This window comes from Schistocerca gregaria, chromosome 4 (genome assembly GCF_023897955.1).
Source record: "Schistocerca gregaria isolate iqSchGreg1 chromosome 4, iqSchGreg1.2, whole genome shotgun sequence".
NCBI lineage: Eukaryota > Metazoa > Arthropoda > Insecta > Orthoptera > Acrididae > Schistocerca > Schistocerca gregaria.
Window position 1 is genome coordinate 41007197 of NC_064923.1, and position 20210 is coordinate 41027406.

Genomic DNA, 20210 nt, shown 5'->3' on the forward strand with positions numbered 1-20210 from the left:
AGTTAAGGTTCGTCAAATGACTAAATACAATCGACTTGAAGCCCGAATGCAAGAAGACGTGCCAAGAAGACATACCATGTTTAATCTTACAGAGAAGACTTTGGACAACACTGCAGTTTCGGTGCTAGAGAAGGGTCTGAATTTTGCACCGACACCAGGGACGATTTCTGTTCGAGATGTGATTAATGGAATAGAGCAGGCTGTTTCGAAACTTCCTAAGGATGCTGCTGGAGAGATTAGGCATGACACATGCTACATCTTGACTCAAATTCATCTAAAAAGGTTAACTTTAACATCACCTCAGCTGAAAGAAATGTTCTACGAGAATTGAGAGAAGACCAAGATATCATCATCTTACCTGCTGACAAAGGAAATGCCACTGTGCTTCTCTCTCACACAGAATATTACAGCAAGATATACAAACCGCTCAATGATCCTGCATACAGTAAATTTAAAAATGAACTGAAGGGTAGGATCCAGGGAAAGACTGGAACTCATCAGGAAGAGCTCGATTGCAGCGAAAGTCACCAAGGGTTTGTATCAACAGGCTGCAGTTCCTCCTAGATTCTACAGCCTACCCAAGATCCATAAGAATGGGGTGCCTCTCTGTCCCAGTGTAAGTAACGTAGGAGGACCTACTTATTTTGTTGCCCAATACCTGACATCACTTTTGGGATCTCTCGTAGGCAAGTGCAAACATCTCATTCGAAACTCTGAAGATTTCATAGGTCGCCTGAAGACTCTTAGATTGCAATGCTCAGATCTCTTAGTAACTTTTGACATTGTTTCCTTACTTACAAAGGTGCCCTTGCAGGACTGTTTGGAGCTCATTAGCAACAAGTTTGAGGAGAACATAGTAGCAGTATTTAAACATATGCTTACTTCAACATACTTCTTATTTCATAATCAATATTTTGAACAAGTGGACGGTGTCGCCATGGGAACCCCTCTGTCTCCTGTGGTGGCCAATTATTTTATGGAGGCCTTTGAAGAAGAAGCACTACAGACAGTCATTCTCAAACCCTCTTGTTTTCTGCAGTATTTGTTAGATACATTTGTGGTGTGGCCACATGGACTTGATACTCTACCTATGTTTCTTCAGCATTTGAATTTGCTCCATCCAAATATAAACTTCACATTGGAAGTGGAAAAAGACAGTATTTTACCTTTCCTTGGTGTTTTGGTATGAAGGAAAGCAGATAGAACCTTGGGACACAGCGTCTATCCCAAGCTAACGCATACAGATCTAAATCTTTAGGCCACAAGCTGCCATCATCCTGCACAATGCGGTAGTGCATTACATACATTAGTTCATAGAGCGCTTGTGGTATCTGATCCTGAAAGCCTGTCAAGTGAAATACAACATTTGAAGAAAGTGTTCCGACAAAACCGTTATTCTGAGAGACAGATACATAATGCTTTCAGGCCCAGGCGAGTTCAGTCTATGGAAAAGAATGAAGATATGAAAACACCCACCACTTTGGTCTTTTGCCATATTTTGGGTCTCTGTCACCAATAATTGGGAGAGTCCTCAGAAGATATGGAATTAAAAGTGTTTTTCAACTATCTGCAAAACACAACCCTATTGGGTTCGGTTAAGGATGACCTTGGGCTGAGGAGATGTGGCATGTAAAAGATTTATTGTTAATGTGGGGCAGCGTATATAGGCCAGACATGCTGCACAGTACAAGAATGCTATAATGAACATCAGTGTCAAACATGCCTTTATCAACCACGAAAATCAGCAATTGTGGAACACTGTCTGAATACAGAACATCGGATGATTTATGGAAAGACAGAAGTTCTATCCCTGGAATCATCTTTCTGGGATTGTATCATTAAGGAAGCAATACATATCCATACAGCCAATAATCTCATCAACAAGGATGTGGGATTTCAACTGACCACAGCCTGGAACCCTGCATCGGCTCCTATTAAATCACAACACAAAAATCAAGATTCTTCGCTAACAGTCCCGTCATAACATTGGTCTAGTACGGCCATTGGTGAGTAACATCTGGCTGCACTGTTGGCAATGCAGCATATAGCGCATCTGCATTAGAGCCCTTCTGCAGTTTTCGGAGTCTGAATATGGCACCGTCTATTTACAAATTATTGCGCATGCACAATTTCTGCAGTTGCTCATTCTTTGAGTGCATCTTCTAGAAACAGGGTGTCGATGTGCAGATACCATCAGTCGTACCTAGCCACTAGCAAAGTTGAATCACCTGAAGATGTCAGACAGTTGCACCGAGCAAATATTGTGGAGTTTGCAGAAACTGATCCAGCGGCAACCCTGTGAAGACTATTTACAACATATCCACCGTGAAAGCGTGAAGAGTCACAATAGGAATGTATCTTTAAAGACCCTGGCATTCTTACACTCATTTCCAAGTATGTTTACACCTGTACTATTTTTATTGCTAAATCATTTCAGATGAACTGTAATTGGCACAGCCACAGCCACAGGCTCAACAATAATTGCCATTGATTAAGTTTCAGAGTTGGTTTCTGTATTCTGCTACAAAAACTCCCTTTGGCTACAAGCAATAAACAGGAAAACCTCTACAAATTAACAAAAATGTTAAAAAATATCTAATTAACCACCCTTACAGATAATCAGAATTTAAGATTAGTGGCTGGGTGACAAGTAACAGTTTTCATTGTAGACAGGTCTACATTTTACAGCATATAAATAAATAGCATTATATGGCAGTACCAGTGCATCCTGTTACCTAGCAGTAAGAGATAAACAAAAAAATTATGTTCTTTTATTGGCAATTTCATGATGCTTAATTATTGTTGAATTTTGTAATAGCTGCTTCTATACACCAAGACATAGCTGAAGATAGTTCTTTATTATGGGGTCGGTGGAACATTGATGAATGGACAAATGAGTCTAAACTTAGTTTGTTGGAAAAGTTTACTATTTTGTATTCTGAAATGTGCTATTTTTTAAAATTAATGCTTCTTTCAGACCAAAACGTTTTACACTAAAGGCATTTAAAAAGTATTGGTTTACATGTCGAGATCTACATCTAGCATACTACAAAAGTCATGAAGATGCACACACAGGACAGCCAATACAAAAAATTAATCTAAGGGGCTGCGAAGTAACTCCTGAAGTTAATATTGCCCAAGGAAAATATGGAATAAAACTGGAAGTACCAAGTGCAGAAGGAATGACAGAAATGTGGATTAGATGTGATTCTGTAAGTGATTTTGTACTGTACAGTCTTGCGATAATTTAATACAAATTTGTTGTTAGACTATAGAGGACTCAATATTTTTATCTTTGTGACCTGACATAATCACTGACAGATAGTTGTACATAGAGGTTAGATTCAGGAGGCATAGTAATACATTTCAATATAAGATATTTCCTTTACATCTCTTGAATATTTTTTGGAACAAAATTAATTTTATTGTAGATGTTCAAATTTATTATAGCAAAATCAATGCAACTTGCATGTTTGAAATTGAATTATCAGGTACTCAATCTATACATAAAATTATTCTCCATATTTAACACATATTTTAATAGATATTTAATATAATAGGAAGACCAGTATGCAAGATGGATGGCAGCATGTAGACTAGCTTCCAAAGGGCGTTCACTTGCTGACAGTTCATATGAGGCAGAAGTTAAATCCATAGAGGCTTTCCTACAGATGCAGCATCCTGCACCTGCACCTGCAATAAACCCATCTTCACTGGATATTGTACCAGAAGACTATGTCGCACCACGATTTTCTCGCAAGCTTAAAGGAAAGGTAATATAATTGATATCTGTTAACTATACTGTTCGAGCATGAACGCAGATAATGGTCCATCTTTTCTGTGACATTTATTTTCTGATATTTTAAGCTAATCATATATTTTAACTTTACCTGAAGAAATGAAGTAACTACACACACAAATAAGTACGTGTCCCGAGGGTAGATCATTTCAATGAGAAACCGGTCCATAATTTCTACACACAGTCCAAGCACAATGACAAGCTGAATCCGATACAGCGTAGAGTACCTTAGAGCAGAGTCAAGTTAACTGAGAACACACAATAACAGAATGAGACCAAATGCCCTTCACTCCGGGATTATATCAGCTAAATTGCCCGTCAGTCTCTCGAGGTGGTGCTGCACGTCTGCTGTGCGCACCGCCTCGAAGCAGTACTGTCTCCGATAGTCAATTGTGCCACCATCTGGTGCCTGTACCTGCACTGCTGGGCAGCAACAGTCGAGTTGCATTGTGACAGTTTGAACCAGCACCTCGCATCCTCATCGTGTTACAGTAGTGGCCACGAGGTGCCGGTGTGATACGAGTCGTAGTACAGAGTTGCCACAGTCATCCCCCACTCGAAGTGTGAGGTGGGTGAGGGCAAGGAGGAGGTGAGACCAAAAATAGGGAAGGGGCCCCCAGAGATGGTGGAGAATACGGAAAACAGACTCCAGGAACAGGGAGGCTCTGGATGTGTGTGGAGACCAGTCACCCAGCTGTTAATGTAATTTGTTGCATTGACAGACTACCAACTCATCCTCTGTCTGCAGCACAAAGACTCACCCACCCCATTGGCTGTGGACTACTGCTTGTGAAGCAACCAAAAGTGCAACCCCAGGCAGGGCACCCACCACATAGTGTAGCTACGCGGGTGGCTGATGTGTGTGTGTGTAGGCGGGGGGAGGGGCGGGGGTGTAGGCAACAGGAAGTGCAGCACTGTGTGCACCTGGTGGTTGTGCAGCTCTTCTCTCTTCTTCTCACCAGTAGGAGTGGGCCTCTAAGAACAAAGAAAACATGTCAGTGCATCTTCCATTGGGGCATCTCTGATGTGTTTCCTCATCTGCATTTTGAACGTGTGTACATGACATTCTGTCGCCACATTTGACAGTGGACGGCATGTGGCATTCTGATGTCATGGATACTGTGCTGCTAACAAAAATCTTGATAGATTTGTGAGGTAAATGGCAGGCTGTTGCCCGTCACTGGGATGTGTGAGTATGTGAGGGCCTTCACCGATGACTCTACCGTCATGGAATGAGAGTTTAAAATGTACGGAAACTGGGAGTAGGCATCGGTGACATTCAATCGATGAGCATCCAAAAAAGGGGCCACACAGGTGGATGCTTTCTGTGGCCGTCTAGGTGCCAGCCACAGTGAGTAACATTGCTGCCAAGTGGCTCAGTATCCTGGACACTTGGGGTGACCTGAAATTCAATGTTCAATTTCACAATTGATCTGTGGCCAGTAGATGTGACAGCAAACCAGCATCATCCTTCTCAATGCACTCCAGTGACTGTGGTGCGAGAGTCAAAGGATGTCCCACTAGGAGAGATGCTGAAATGATAACCTGTGGCAATGCATGTTCTATTGTCAACAAAATTACACCAGCGAGAAGAGTAAGTCTGTGGCACAGCACAAAGTAATTGCAGAGAGAATCTAGCCCTCGGGCTAGATGCTGTTCTGGCCACCTCACTCGTAGGTACTACTGCACCTGCTGGAAAATGGGATATGAGCTGACCACTGAACAATGCAGGAGCTCACAATAGGAAACTTGCCCACAGTCTGCTGAGCTGCTTCATCGAGGTAAAAACAAAGGATTTATTCCCATTTCAAGCTGTGGTCAGGACCTGTAGGAAGACATGAGAGTGCATCTGCATTGGAATGCTGAGCTGGCAGGCAAAAGTGAATCTTGTAGTGATGATGATTGAGGAACAAGGCCCACCTTTGAAGTCTCAGATACCTTCTTGTCCAGCAGATGTACTGTTCGGCTAAAAGGGAAAGGCTAAAGGCTTGTTATTTGTGACCAGGTGAAGCTTGATACCAATGAGAAACACATGAAACTTCTTGAATGCTTAAATGATAGCAATGGTCCCCTTCTCAGTCTGAGAATAATTTTTCTACAGAACACTGAGCACATCTGAGTCAAATTCTATCAGCTGTTATGAACAGTCAGCCCCAGGCCATACGGAGATACATCTGTAGCCACAACAAGCTGTTGACACAGCAGGTGCAGGGCCAAATAATGATTGCCCTTTAAACTCTAAAATGCTTGGCCCCATGGGTTTGCCCAAACAAATGACGTGCACTTTTTGAGCAACTAATTTAGAGGATATTCCATGATAGCTAGTCTTGGAATGAATTTGTGGTACTAAGCAACCCTGTCTAAATATGTCTGGAGCTTCTCCATGATGCTGGTTGAGGGAGGGCCTCAGCAGCCACAACATGACTGTTTGTTGGTTACATTCCCCAGCAGGCAATGACATGTCCCAGAGGTTCAATAGAAGGCTGGGAGGAATGCGATTTATCCAGCTTCCAATCGAGACGTCCAGCATGGTGAAACCCGAAGCCTAAGGTACTGCAGATGTTCCTGTGACTGCAGTATTGTCTAGGTAGTTTATATAACAAGGAACATGTTGCATGAGTGACTCCAAAATGTGTTGAAAAAGGATCAGAGCGCCCACAGCCCCAAAAACCAAGAGGTTGTAGAGATAAAGGGCATGTTGGTTACAATTGCCATTTCTCCTCATCAAGTGGTAGTTGTTAATATGCCTCTGTCCCACTCCTTCTTCCCTTTCATGTTGTTTGACCCTTGTAACAGCAGTCTGGTTTCTGTGTAAGTTGTAAATAGCCTGACACTCCATGTATTTTAGCCCTCCTACCTTTTGAATTTCAAAGAGTGTATTACAGTCAACATTGTCTAAATCTTTCTCCGAGTCTGTAAATGTAAACATAGGCTTGCCTATCTTCCAATGTAAGTCTCTGGGTCAGTATTGCTTTCCACGTTCCTTTATTTCTCTGAAACTCAAACACATTTTCCTTGAGATTTGCTGCTAGTTTTTCCATTCATCTGAAAATAATTTGTGTCAGTATTTTGCAACTATGATTTATTAAATTGGTAGTTCAATAATATCCACACCTGCCAGGATATACTTTCTTTGGAATTGGAATTATTACACTATTCTTCAATTCTGAAGGTATTTCACCTGTCTCATATATCATGGTGACCAGATGGAAGGGTTTTGTCATGGCTGGCTGACCTGAATCTTTCAGTGTTCTATCAAATTATTCTCCCATTATCATATTTCCCATCTCATCTTTATCTACTTCCTCTTCCCTTCTGTTATTGTCCTCAAGTTCATTTCCTTTGTAGAGTCCCTCTATATAATACTTCCACTTTTCAGATTTCTTTTCTTTGTTTAGTACTGTCTTGTCACCTGAACTTTTGATATTCATAGAGTTGCTTCTTTTTTCTCTAAAGGCCTCTTTAATCCTCAGGAAGTATCTCCCCATTCCTGCTTAAACATTTTACACTTTCTGCCACTCTCACTTTATAGACATCTGTATTTGGCTGCTTTGTTTGTTGGATTTTTTTATCTTCTCCTTTCGTCAATGAAATGTTGTCTTTATTATCCATGGACCTTGTGTTTTTGCCAATTTGACCCACAGCTGCTTTCACTATTTCATTTCTCATGCTAACCATTCATCTTCTACTGTGTTCCCTTCTCCCGTTTCAGTCAAATGTTGCCTAAATGGTTCGCCAGAAACTCAACTCATCCAGATCTTACCTTATTAATTGTCTATGCTTTTGCAATTTTTTATATTAACTTCAGGTCACAACCAATGCCTTACCATCTAAAATATGGTTTTGAAATCTCTGCCCTACCATTATACAATCAATCTGAAACCTTCCAGTGTCTTCAGGTCTCTCCCACATATACAAGTGTCAGCAATGATCAAATTACGCCCTGTGCAAAATTCTATTGGGCAGGTTCCTCTTTCATTCCTTTTCCTGAGTCCATATTCTCCTACTGTTTTTCCTTCTTATCTTTTTTCTACCAACATATTCCAGTTTCCCATCAAAATTAAATTTTCCTCTCCCTTAACTATCTGAATGATTTCTTTTACAACATTACACACGTTCTGAATCTCTTCCTCATCTGAGGAACTAGTTGGCAGTATAAACTTGTACTATTATGGTGGGTGTTAGCTTCATGTCTATCATAGTTATGAAAATGAGTTCACTATGCAGTTCATAGTGGCTTACCCACGTTCCTATTTTCTTATTCATCAGTGGATCTACTTCTGCATTAACTCTACTTGATTTTGTATTTATGAACCTGTTCTCATCTGGCCAGAAGTCCTGTTGTTCCTGCCACCACACTTCACTAATTCCCACTATATTTAACTTCAGCCCATCCATTTCTCTTTTTTAAATTCTCCAACCTCTTTTATTTGATCAAAAGAACAACACTCCAATCCTTAAGGGTGTTAGTTTTGTTTCTCCTGATGACAGTATCCTTCTGAGTAGTGCCTGCTAGAGATCTAAATGGGGAACTATATTACCTCAGGAATATTTTAGCCAAGAGCATTTCATTGTCTACGAGGGTTGTTTTTTAAGTAAGCGCCGTTCGCGCGTGTAGTCCCGTAGTTCGCGCGGATGCTGCAACAAGCCACTGCGCCACTTGCCGGCATCCTTCCCGGTCACACTGATGCAGGTTGAAGCTCTATAGCTGATGTGTACGCATCGCTGTCGTACTTTATAATGTTTATAATTATTGAATTGCCCGCCGCATGTGAAATATGGTCAGTGATACGTTTTTTGATTGCGAGAAACCTATCAGCTGCAGAAATTCATCGTCAGTTAACAGAAGTTTATGGCTTGAATGCAATGAGTGAAGGTAAAGTGCGTCAATGGGTTACAGAGTTTAAAAATGGCCGTCAAAACATCCATGACGTAGAATGCTCAGGCCGGCCCTCTGTGATCACTGATGATTTGGTGGCTGTGGTCGAAACAAAGATTTGTGAGGACAGAAGATTCACAATTTCCACTCTTTCTTTGGAATTTCGTCAAGTTTCAAGATCGGTTTTGTACAAAATTGTGTCTGAGAACCTAAACTTTAAGAAACTGTGTTCTCGGTGGGTACCCAGACTCCTCACAGAGGACCACAAAGGAAAGAGATTTGCCACTTCATTGGACCATGCACCATACAGCCCCGACATTGCTCCTAGATTTTCACCCTTTCTGGTACCTGAAACACCATCTTGGCGGGCAGCGCTTCAATGATGCCGATGAAGTGAAAGCAGCTGTGAACTCTTGGTTGTCGGAGCAGGCAGCCGAATTCTTTGAAGAGGGAATTAAAAACTTAGTTGTACGGTATGACAAGTGTTTAAATAAACAAGGCAACTATGTAGAAAAATAGGTAAAAGTGTGTAGAATCTGCTTAAATAAACAAGGCAACTATGTAGAAAAATAGGTAAAAGTGTGTAGAATCAGAAAATAAAAGTTTTTTTACCAAAGTATTTGTATCTTTTATAAAAAATAAAAACAGCGCTTACTTAAAAAACAACCCTCGTAATCATACAGAGGAGCTGCATGCCCCCAGGAAAATATAATGGCTGTTGTTTCTCTTGGCTTTCAGCCGTTCCCAGTATTAGAACTGCAAGGCCATGATGGCTAGTGTTACAAGACCAGATCAGTCAATTATCCAGACAGTTGTTTTTGCAACTACTCTCTCTTGAGAAACCACATGTTTGACTCATCTCTCCACAGATAACCTCTCTGTTGTGGCTACAATTACAAATGCCACTCAAGCCAGCCCATCTCAGCTACACCCAGTGTTGTTTTTCTGGGGTAATGCTGGAGGCTGCGTACCTCTAAACTTTCTCGTTGACAAAGTAATTTTTTTATGTTGAGAAATTGGAAGAGTGCCAAAGATTTATTTCACGGACATAAATTTTTTATTTCATTTTTTCGTATTGGTAATTGCAATACGAACGATACCAGTACAGTTTTTGGTGGGAAAAGCGATGTCATTGACTGGAGGGTTGACTGGACTCACCTGTTTCATCTGAGTTGTATTATAGGCCAATTGAAGTGTACGATACCATTTTCTTTTATTGTTCAGGAGTAGATGGGAATTGCATGCTTCATTTGAAGTGATGCAAACTGAAGTGTTTGATACATTCTCTTGTATGTTTGGGTATTTCTTGGTATCGCGTGCTTCATTTGAGCTGGAGTCAACTAAAGAGACCGATACCATTTTTATTTATTTATTTATTTTTTATTTATTTTTTAGTTCGACATGTTGATGTCATCATGGCTAAAAGCAGACTGGTAGTATCCCATGCTTCAGTATTAAGTAATTTTCGCTGCATTATACCCAATGTTGGAATAGCCTCAAACCTTTTTTAAGAAAAAAAGCACTGGCTACATCTATTGTTCATAAGGGCATCAAATTAAATATTTGTTATGTTCTTTTTTTCTGTCCTAATTCTAATGCACTATCAATCTGTCTGTCATTACCTTCCCTGGACTGAATCTGCTTACCAGTACACCATATGCCTTTGATGCATCTCCCTTCACCTTTACCTACCTCCATCCTCACTACAGATGGGTCTCTCTCATCCTAGGGTCAGTGACCTATCCTTCCTTTTAAATGTTTCCAATCTATCCCTCTCTGTTGCCCAAGGGAGGAACTATTACTTCCAAAAGCTAGGATAGTGTATGTATGTTTATATGCATAAACTGACGTTTCTGCACATACTACTCCCTGAAGATAAGTACCGGCAATCAACTCTGTTTAGCAGTTTATTAGTTTTCAGCATTTTGTTTTTGATTCAAGGGACAGAAGTATTTTATTCTTGCAATTCAATTCTCTGCCTGTTTCACAGTAACCCAGTCACCTGTATAAATTATAGGACCAAATACTGCAAAGCCTAGGTTGGAATGTCAACAGTATTATGGAAAGGATAGACTGCTGCTTTTTTTGCCTGTGTATTTATTGAGTTCACTTACAGTATTTGTTGTCTAACTTTCTCAGTACATTACTACTATGCCCTTTGTCTTTTGCATTTTTGTGTAATGATGATTAGTTCTTTCTGGCAGTTTTCTTTTCTTCCCTGAAACCCCTTACAAAATAATGAAAGGAAAAAATTTACTAACTATATTTGTGACTTATTTCTCAGACAGTATTCAAATATACCACTGAATGCACTTGCAGCATTATACCATTCTACAACACATACCTCAGGAGATATGATGTTGTAATAACCAACATAATTAGGGTTTTGTGTGTTCAACCATAAAGGTTTTACATGCTTAACTTCAAATATTTAACACATTAAGTCATTTGTAAAATAATCAGACATTTGAAGCTGTTTTATACATGGGAATTTGATCCTTTAAAGAATTGGATTGACACGAAGGGGGTGGGGATCATACTAATTGAAACTATAAGATGCAGTTTTTACAAAAATCAATACCAAATTTGACACTTACTTTACACTTCTTCTAACTCCTGATCCACAAATTGTTGAAAAACATATATTCCCTGTAGTTGTATTAATAATTGTGCACTCAAAATAAATTTATTATTACATTTGTGGAATCTTAATTGTTCACATTTTAGATTCTCATAATTTTCTATTGCACTACAAGAGACACTGACATCAAAATGGAAAAGAAAGAGTATTTATTACAACTGATTATTTTTGCTGATGCAAAAGTTGAAGGAATGAAAGAGTAAGGTAAACTGTATGAAGTGTAAGAGTAAGAAACTTCCTTTCTGGTTTTAGAAAAAATATTTGCTATAACTATTTGAAATCCATTGTAGAGGTTAAGAAGGCTCATCCTTCACTTTCTGCAGTCCTTGTTCACCAAATATTTTACATCCATTTCTCTTTCGTGCTCTGCCCATCCAAAACTATTAAATGTTCATCCCCTGCCCTGTATATCATCTAATTATATTCTGAAAACTAGAAATGCTTATTCTAGAGGATAATAAATTTAATCACTGTGTTGACCATAGTAAATTATTCTAACATTAACAAATTCATAATATATTATTTTGCAGCTTGTTCAAAGAATTTTGGAGGCTCATGCCAATGTGAAAGATCTGCCACTCATTGAAGCAAAAATGAATTACATCAAAGCTTGGCAGTCACTTCCTGAATATGGAATCTCATTGTTTATTGTGAAATTTATGGGCCACAAGAAAGAGGAATTGCTTGGAGTTGCTTACAACAGGTTAATGAGAATGGAGATCAACACTGGAGATCACATCAAAACTTGGAGATACAATACAATGAAGGTAAAAAGAAATAAATTACTTGCACATGTGAGCTTTTCAAGGAAACCACACCATTTACCCTCTGTATTGTTGTTTCATCCCTCACACTCCAACGTGGTGGATAGGCGGGGTGTGGGGCTGTCGTCAGCAGTACAAATGTCCCACTCCTCAATGAAATAGTTTGAAATACATAGATTTCTACTATAGTAGACAGGTGACACATTTACCTATGATTTTTAGTTATTAAAATGATTATTTTCATTTATGGCATTAAAAGTAACAATGTTGGCTACTTTTCTGATTTTAGAAGGAAAAGATAATAGGGAAAGGGAAGTACCTTAAATTGAAGCTCTTTACTTTCACTGAAATTGGAAGGACCTGCACTGGGGCTACCAGTTCTGAAGGGCTGTAAGCTGTGATTAAAAACAAAGAGGGGGGGAGGGGAGAATTATGTGAAAATGATGATAGGGGTAGGGGTGGAATGTCTGACACAGTAGTGGAAATAAGAGAATGGGATCGGGATGGTACAAAGCAATGGTATGAAAAAGAAAGGAATAGGAAAAGAAGAATATAAAGAACATTAATGTATGTGTGTGGGGTTGGGGCGGGGCAGGGAAGAATTAAAGCTGTTGAGAGGGAAATATTGGGTGAATTGCAGTTTTGTTAGGAGAGAATAGGGAGGGTATTCAGGTGTAAGGTTGGTGGGATGTGTTAGAGTTCACTCATATCGAGATTGAAAATTAGAAAGGAAATAGTGAGGTTACTGAAGTCGAGTTTGCGGACAGTGTAAGATACACAAAGGTGTTCATTGTGGCTGAGGGGAGCGGGATTTTGTTTGGGTGGAACCACTAGTCAGAAAACATGATGTTATTTTATTCTGTGCATTGATAGTAGTTTAAATGAGAAATATAAGACTTTAATTTCAAAACTGTATTATCCACATATATTTAACATCATAAGAGTGAAACTACTAAATTATGAGGACATCAGACTGAATAACTGTTTAAAATTTTTTGACTCATTTCAAGAACCTCACAAATCCTGCAATTGCTCCAACCTTGTATTTCAATTATCCTGCAAAGAGATGGAACTGAAGTCTAAAAATTGGCCTCTTTCATCTGCTCTGTACGTATTTATTATCCCATAAATTCTGTCTATCCAACTTAAGGTGTGTTTTACTGGAGACTGTTACATATGTCTATGAATAACTCTTTATTGTTGCAACATTAAATATTATGATGAGAGGCAATGTCTGCTGTTAGTAAACATGCAATGGTATTTTTGGCAGTATTATCTGATCAGTCGTACATTATGATTTGTGTTTAATTTAGAAACTGAATCGATACGCAGAACCAAAGGCAAGTATTGATTCCTGAAATTTCACAGAAAAATAGTCATAAATAATGCCAAACAAGATAAGGGTTGTGGGAGAAGAAGGAAATGCAGTCAAGGCCCAAGGAAGGTGACTGATACTATGAAGAAAAAAAGGTGTTGTGGGTGGAATATGTGACATCCAAATTAATGATAAAAGTAAGGAAATGATCACTCCAGAGATGAGTTTTGACTGATTGATAAGTGCTGAGCACAATAATGTCAGATGAGATAAGTGTAGAATAAGGTAGAAAAAATCTGAAAAGGAAAATAAGAACATATGAGATAAAAGATGAAAAAGATACAGAAGGAAATGTATGTACTCAAGGTACCTTTGTTACCGCTTTGTAAAGCCTGTGAAGTTACTGATTTCTAATTATTTCTATTCACTACATCTCTGGAACTCCATTTATTTGTGTTTATGAGTAGATTTTAATTGCCAGGTTCTCTTCTATCTTCACACAATGTAGAACTTTTTCCAGTTCATGACAAGATGCAGCAAGCAGTGAGAAATGTTTTCAAGAGATAAATAATCTTAGGTGGAAAACATTCTTTATTATTTTATATTTTGCCAATAACACATTCCTCCACCTTTAAGGCATCTTAAGATTTGCTGGTACAGCAAGTGGTAAACGCATGGACTACTGTCCATGCAAATGTGTTAGCAGGCAAACAACAATTGACACTATTTTCAGAATATGTTTGGTGCCCTGATACAGAGTAGCATTGAGTACATAAGAAGTCACATAAGAAAAATAACACCTCAGTTTGTGGTTGCCCTTGTCAAGTTTTCACAGGCTTCAGGCAGTGCCATATGCTCCAGAAGGGCACTGCACAAAGTCTCTTGAGATATTCTGAAAGAGCAAATCTGCTACCATTATCACACTGGTATCACACCTACATATAGATCACATTGCTATTGCAGCTACAGATAGTTCTTATGAAAACTAAAGTGCTTCCTCAGTAGTCTGAAGTCTGTCCTGTACTTAAAGACCATTTTTTTTTCACTGAAACTACCATAACAGGGATGACATATATGGATATGCTGCATGAATGACTCTGTCCAATTAGAAGGTGAACCTGAAAACTTTACTTGGCAACAAGATGGAGCCCCATACCATTGCCATCTCTTTGTTCAAGAGTGACTGAGAGTTAATGTCAGTGACCGTTGGATTGGTTGTAAACAGTCTGTATGACAAAGGTCTGTTCCACAGGCCTCCATGTTCACCTTACCTCACACTGTGTGACCTTTTCCTTTGGGTCTTTATAAATGATCATGACTACATTCTGCTCCTACCTAATGATTTGCCAGTGTAGAGACACAGTACTGAAGCAGCTATTGCTCCTGTTACTCTGAGCTTGTTAAGCACAGAAGAACTGCATTGTATATTGGATGTGTGCCACATAACTAAAAGTGCACACAGTGAACATTTGTAATAAAAATTATGTTAGTTAGCTTTGGTCGGGAGGGGGAGGGATAGCAGGGTAGGGATGTGGGACAGTGAAGTGCTGCTGGGAAGCACACAAGAACGAAGTGGAAAGAGGGTAGGCCAGTTAGGTGCAGTTGGGAGGTTAGACAGAGGCCAGAGGAGAGTAAGGGTGGGGGGGTGGGGTGGGGTGGGGGGAACCCACAAAAGGAGAGAAGTAAAAAGACTGGGTGCATTGTGTATGCTGGAATGGGAACAGGGAAGGGGCTGGATGGGTGAGAAAAATGACAAACAGAGGTTGAGACCAGGTTACAGGAACATAGAATATATTGCAGGGAGAGTTCCCACCTGCGCATTTCAGAAAAGCTGGTGTTAGTAGGACGGATTCATATGGAACAGGCTGTGAAGCAGTCATTGAAATGAAGGATGTTATGTTGGACAGAATACTCAGCAACAGGGTGGCCCACTTGTTTCTTCGCCACAGTTGCCATTCATGCAGACAGACAACTTGTTGGTTGTCATGGCCACATAGAATGCTGCGCGTGACTGATTTGACAGGTAGCCCTGCCTTTGATGGGATAGGTGATGTTTGTGACTGGACTGGAGTATGTAGCTCCACCACTGTTGTTTGGAACCACAAGGATTACCTGGCAGAAGGACCCTGCCAGCTGTCGGATACATCCACTTACAAACATTGCCACAGCGACCCCATTCCAGAAATCCAGCAGGATCTTCAGTCCCTCCTCAAATCCTTAATCTTATCCCAGAACCTCTCCCCGTAGTCCACTTCTCTGATCAGCCCTACCAATCCGCACACTCCTACCTTATAGATGCTTCCTAAAGTCCACAAACCCAACCACCCAGGATGCCCCATTGTGGCCACTTGCCGTGCCACCACTGAGAGAATCTCTGCTCTTGGGATCAATACCTTCAGTCTATTAGCTGGAACCTACTCTCCTACATAAAAGATACCAAAAATTTCCTCCATCGTCTCTCCACAGTTCCTGTCCCTTTACCACATGGTGCCCTGTTCATCACTATTGATGCCACCTCCTTTTACACTAACATGCCTAATGCCCATGGCCTTACCACTGTTGAACACTAAATTTCCCAAAGCCCATGGATTCCAAACCAACAACCTCCTTCCTAGTCACCATGTCAAACTATGAGGTGCTATCCAAAATTTTCGGGACTGGTGCTGCCATCTGTTGAAAACCTTACCTCTGAACTAATGGTCACCATCACTTTCGAAGTAGCTCCCACCCACACATACACAACAGTCCCAGCACTTCTGCCCATGGTCAAACATTTTCTGAAAATCCTGTTCTTTGAGGGTGTTTATCACCGCCAGCAATGCTTCTTGAAACCTCTTTAGTGTCTAACCGACAGCGTTTCTACTTGAGTTTCAGTTTTGGGAATAGCGCAGAGTCGCAAAGTGCCACATCTGGCAAGTACCGTGGGTGGGATACAACTGCCATGTAGTTTTTTGCAAAAAGGTCCTGGTGAGCAAGGACGTGTGACGGTGCGCATTGTTGTGATGCACCAGCCAGTTCCCTTGACGCCAAAGTTCGAGTTGTTGTCGCTGCGCAGAGCCATCACAAAACATCACAGTAGAACATGGAATTCACTGTTTGGTTGGGTGGGACAAATTCTTTGTGCACAATTCCATTGATATAAAAGAAAATGATGATGTTGCTCTTCACTTTGCTTTTCACCTGTCTTGCTTTTTTCACTCTTGGAGAGCTTGGGACAATTGTTACTTTGTCTCTTGGTCATAACTGTAAATCCAGCTCTTGTCGTGATAACCCATGACAAAAAGGTGGGATCATCAGAGATTTGCACAAAATTTGATACACATGCACTGTTCTGTTTGCGGATCCGTCGTAAAATCGCCACACAACAAATACGGAGTATTATGGAAATCGCTGTGGACACACAACACATCCTCCAAGCTGAATGCCACTCCACACACTGATTCATCAGATATGCAGCTCTTGCCACCTAGTGGTGCAAAGATCTAATACTCCTACTTTCCAGATGGCAGCACCAGTCCCAAAAATTTTGGATTCCACCTCGTGTATCCTCACCCACAATTAATTCTCCTTTGAAGGCATTACCTACAAATAAATCTGGAGTGTGGCTATGGGAACCCGCATACCACTATCCTATGCTAACCTATTCATGGGTCATCTAGAGGAATGCTTTCTAAACACCCAGAATCCTAAACCCCTCACCTGGTTTGGATTCACTGGTGACCTCAACTGCTTCTCCCCCATTTGCTTCACCTGGCTCTACTCAATCCAACAAACCACCTTCCTAGATGTTGACCTCCACCTCAAAGATGGCTACATCAGTACCTCTGTCCATGTCAGTCCTACTAACCACATACAACACCTATACTTTGATAGCTGCCACACACATTCCATGCCAAGAAGTCCCTTTCATACAGCTGGCCACCCATGGTCGTCGTTGCATCTGCAGTGATGAGCGGTCCCTCAAAATATACTGAGGGTCTCACTGAAGCCTTCACAGACCATAATTATCCTCACAATTTTGTAACAAAACAAATCTCCCATGCCTTATCTTCCCAGACGTTCACAACCTCCCAAAGTCTCACTGTCTGGCCACAGAGGAGCATTCCCCTTGTAACTACCACCCAGGAATGGAGCAACTGAATTACATTCTCTGCCAGGGTTTCAACTACCTCTTGGCATGCCCTGAAATGAGAAATGTCCTAACCACTATCCTTCCCACCCCTCGCACAGTGTTATTCTGCTGTCCACCGAACCTACAAAATATTCTTGTCCATCCCTACACAACCCCTACTTCAAAACCCTTACCTCATGGTTCATATCCCTGTAATAGACCTGAATGCAAGTCACGTCCCATACATCCTCCCACAACCACCTACTTCATCTGGTCACAAGCATCACCTATCCCACCAAAGGCAGGGCTACCTCTCAAACCAGTCATGTAATCTACAAGCTAAGCTTCAACCACTGTGCTGCATTCTAAGTGGGCATGACAACCAACAAGCTGTCTGTCTGCATGGATGGCAACTGTGGCCAAGAAACAAGCACCCTGTTGCTGAGCATGCTGCCAAATATGACATCCTTCATTTCAATGACTGCTTCACAGCCTGTGCCATATGAATTCTTCCTATCAACACCTGCTTCTCTGGATTTTGCAGGTGGGAACTTTCCCTGCAATATGTCCTATGTTCCTGTGACCCTCCTGGCCTCAACCTTTGTTAGTCATTTTTGTCTCCCATCCAGCCCCTTCCCTGTTCCCGTTCCACCAAGGCACCCAATCTTTTTACTTCTCTCTTTTTCCACTACCCCCCCTCCCCCCTCCCCTCCTCTTCCCCTACCATATGTGTAACCCCACAACTGCACCTAACAGCCCTACCCTCTCCACCTCATCCTTACTTGCTCCCCAGCAGCACTTCACTGTTACCGACCCCTACCCTGCTATCCCTCCCTCTCCCCACCCCAGCCTCCTCCTTACCCCCACCTAGTTGCCACTCCCATCATGCACTGCTGCCCCAGCCTCCTCCTTACCCCCATCCAGTTGCCACTCCCATCATGCACTGCTGCCATAGGCTGCAATTAGGTGTGTATGCGTGTGTGTGTGTGTGTATGTGTGTGTGTGTGTGTGTGTGTGTGTGACTGTCATCTATTTTCGACAAGGGCCTTGTTGGCCGAAAGCTTATATTGTGGCAGTCTTTTGTTGTGTCTAACTGCGACTCAGCATCTCCGCTATGTTGTGAGTAGCAACTTTCCTTTTCATAATATTGCTACAGGATAGTTATTTAGTTAGCAACTTTTTTTCCATTCAGACAATTTGATGATGCCTAACTGTGGTGAAACATGTTATTTTTAAATAAAAATAACTTTGCAGCTGTTTTTCAATATAACCATGAAAACCAGTTGATGTATCAATGAACCAGCAGTGAAGTGGAATGAATACTATATTTACAGGATATCCAGTGAAGGAGTCCATGATTTCAAAATTAAATATCTTTGAAACTAAGATCAATAGATGAGTGCAACAAAAGGTATATTTTTTGGGAAAGCTGTGTATAGAAGTTTTGAAATAGTTCAAAAAGCTGCTGACAGATGGTGCTGTATCCCGTGCATTATCAGTGTGCATAATGAAACTCATCACATCACAATTTTTTCAAAATATCCACCACAAAGAGTAGGGAGGTGGAGCAAATGGACAATGAAGTTTTCTATCACATCCTGTAGTGTCTCAATGGAAATGGCCTCAGATGCAACAGAGATCACCAATTCATGCTCATTCATCATGTTGGGATGGTTCCAGTAGAGAGTGTCTTTCTATATGCCCACAAAATGTAGTCACAAGGAGTCAGATTGGGTGACTGTGGAGGCCAATCCATCACTGCACCAGTAAATTTGCAATAATCCAACACACTGAGTCTGTTGCCAATGTATTAATCAAGAAAGTGTAATTCCTGTTTGGTGTGATGTTGTCTGGCTCCATATTGATTAAACTAATTGGGGCCCGGTTGGTCGTCCAACGCTAGCTCTGTGGTGAGAAACTGTTACAAAATGGCAATTAATCTTCTCTATTGAGAGTTTCTTGCTTGACAAAAAGGCAAAAATGCTTTTGCTGTGTACCACAGCCCAAACAGTAACTATGGGAAGAACAGTGGCTTCATTTCACACAAATGGGGATTTTTGGAATAGCATAACTTTTGTTTATTCACAAACCCATTCAGGTGGAAGTGTGCTTCATCTGTTAACCACATGAAGTCAACATCAAATTCTTCATTATTAATCACTGTGAGAAAAGTCACCCCTTTGCACACAGGTATGGCCTGGTGGCTTTGGATTTCGAATGGAAACATGAGTAACGTAAGTCTCAGAATTTGCTGGGTGCTGGAATGCTTCAAACCAGTCTCTGCTGCAATTCTTCAAATGGATTTTCATGAATTTTGCTGAATAATTCCAGAAACCGTGGCGACATTTTCAGGAGTAACTACAGAGACACACTGCCTGTGTGGTGGAATTTGCTGAAGAACTCTCAAATGGTCTTGGAACATTAAATTGCATTTCAAAACTGTGCCTTGTTCCGCAGGACTGCATTCTAACCTGTGGTATTCCACTACCACAAAAACCCATTGTTCAATGGAATACATGATTTCAACCTCTTCTTTCAGTGTGCTAACCTCCTGTCATGTTTCAGCAGGGGAACTGATTGCTCTGACTTGCAGCACGCTATTTATAGGCACTGTGTATTTTGCAACGTCTGTATAAAATTCCTACATCTTTCACAATAAAGATACCATTTGTTACACTCATCTATTCATCTTAGTTTTTGA

The 20210-nt window shown here is 40.8% G+C and overlaps 1 protein-coding gene across 1 annotated transcript in view; it reads left to right on the forward strand.

The window, feature by feature from the left end:
• LOC126267336 (unc-112-related protein-like) overlaps nt 1–20210 on the forward strand; it is a 617319-nt gene that overhangs the window by 594796 nt on the left and 2313 nt on the right. The window contains exons 7-9 of the mRNA XM_049972442.1: nt 2978–3212; nt 3561–3773; nt 11850–12086. Coding sequence (XP_049828399.1) covers nt 2978–3212; nt 3561–3773; nt 11850–12086 — 685 coding nt within the window. The remainder of the gene's footprint in view (nt 1–2977; nt 3213–3560; nt 3774–11849; nt 12087–20210) is intronic.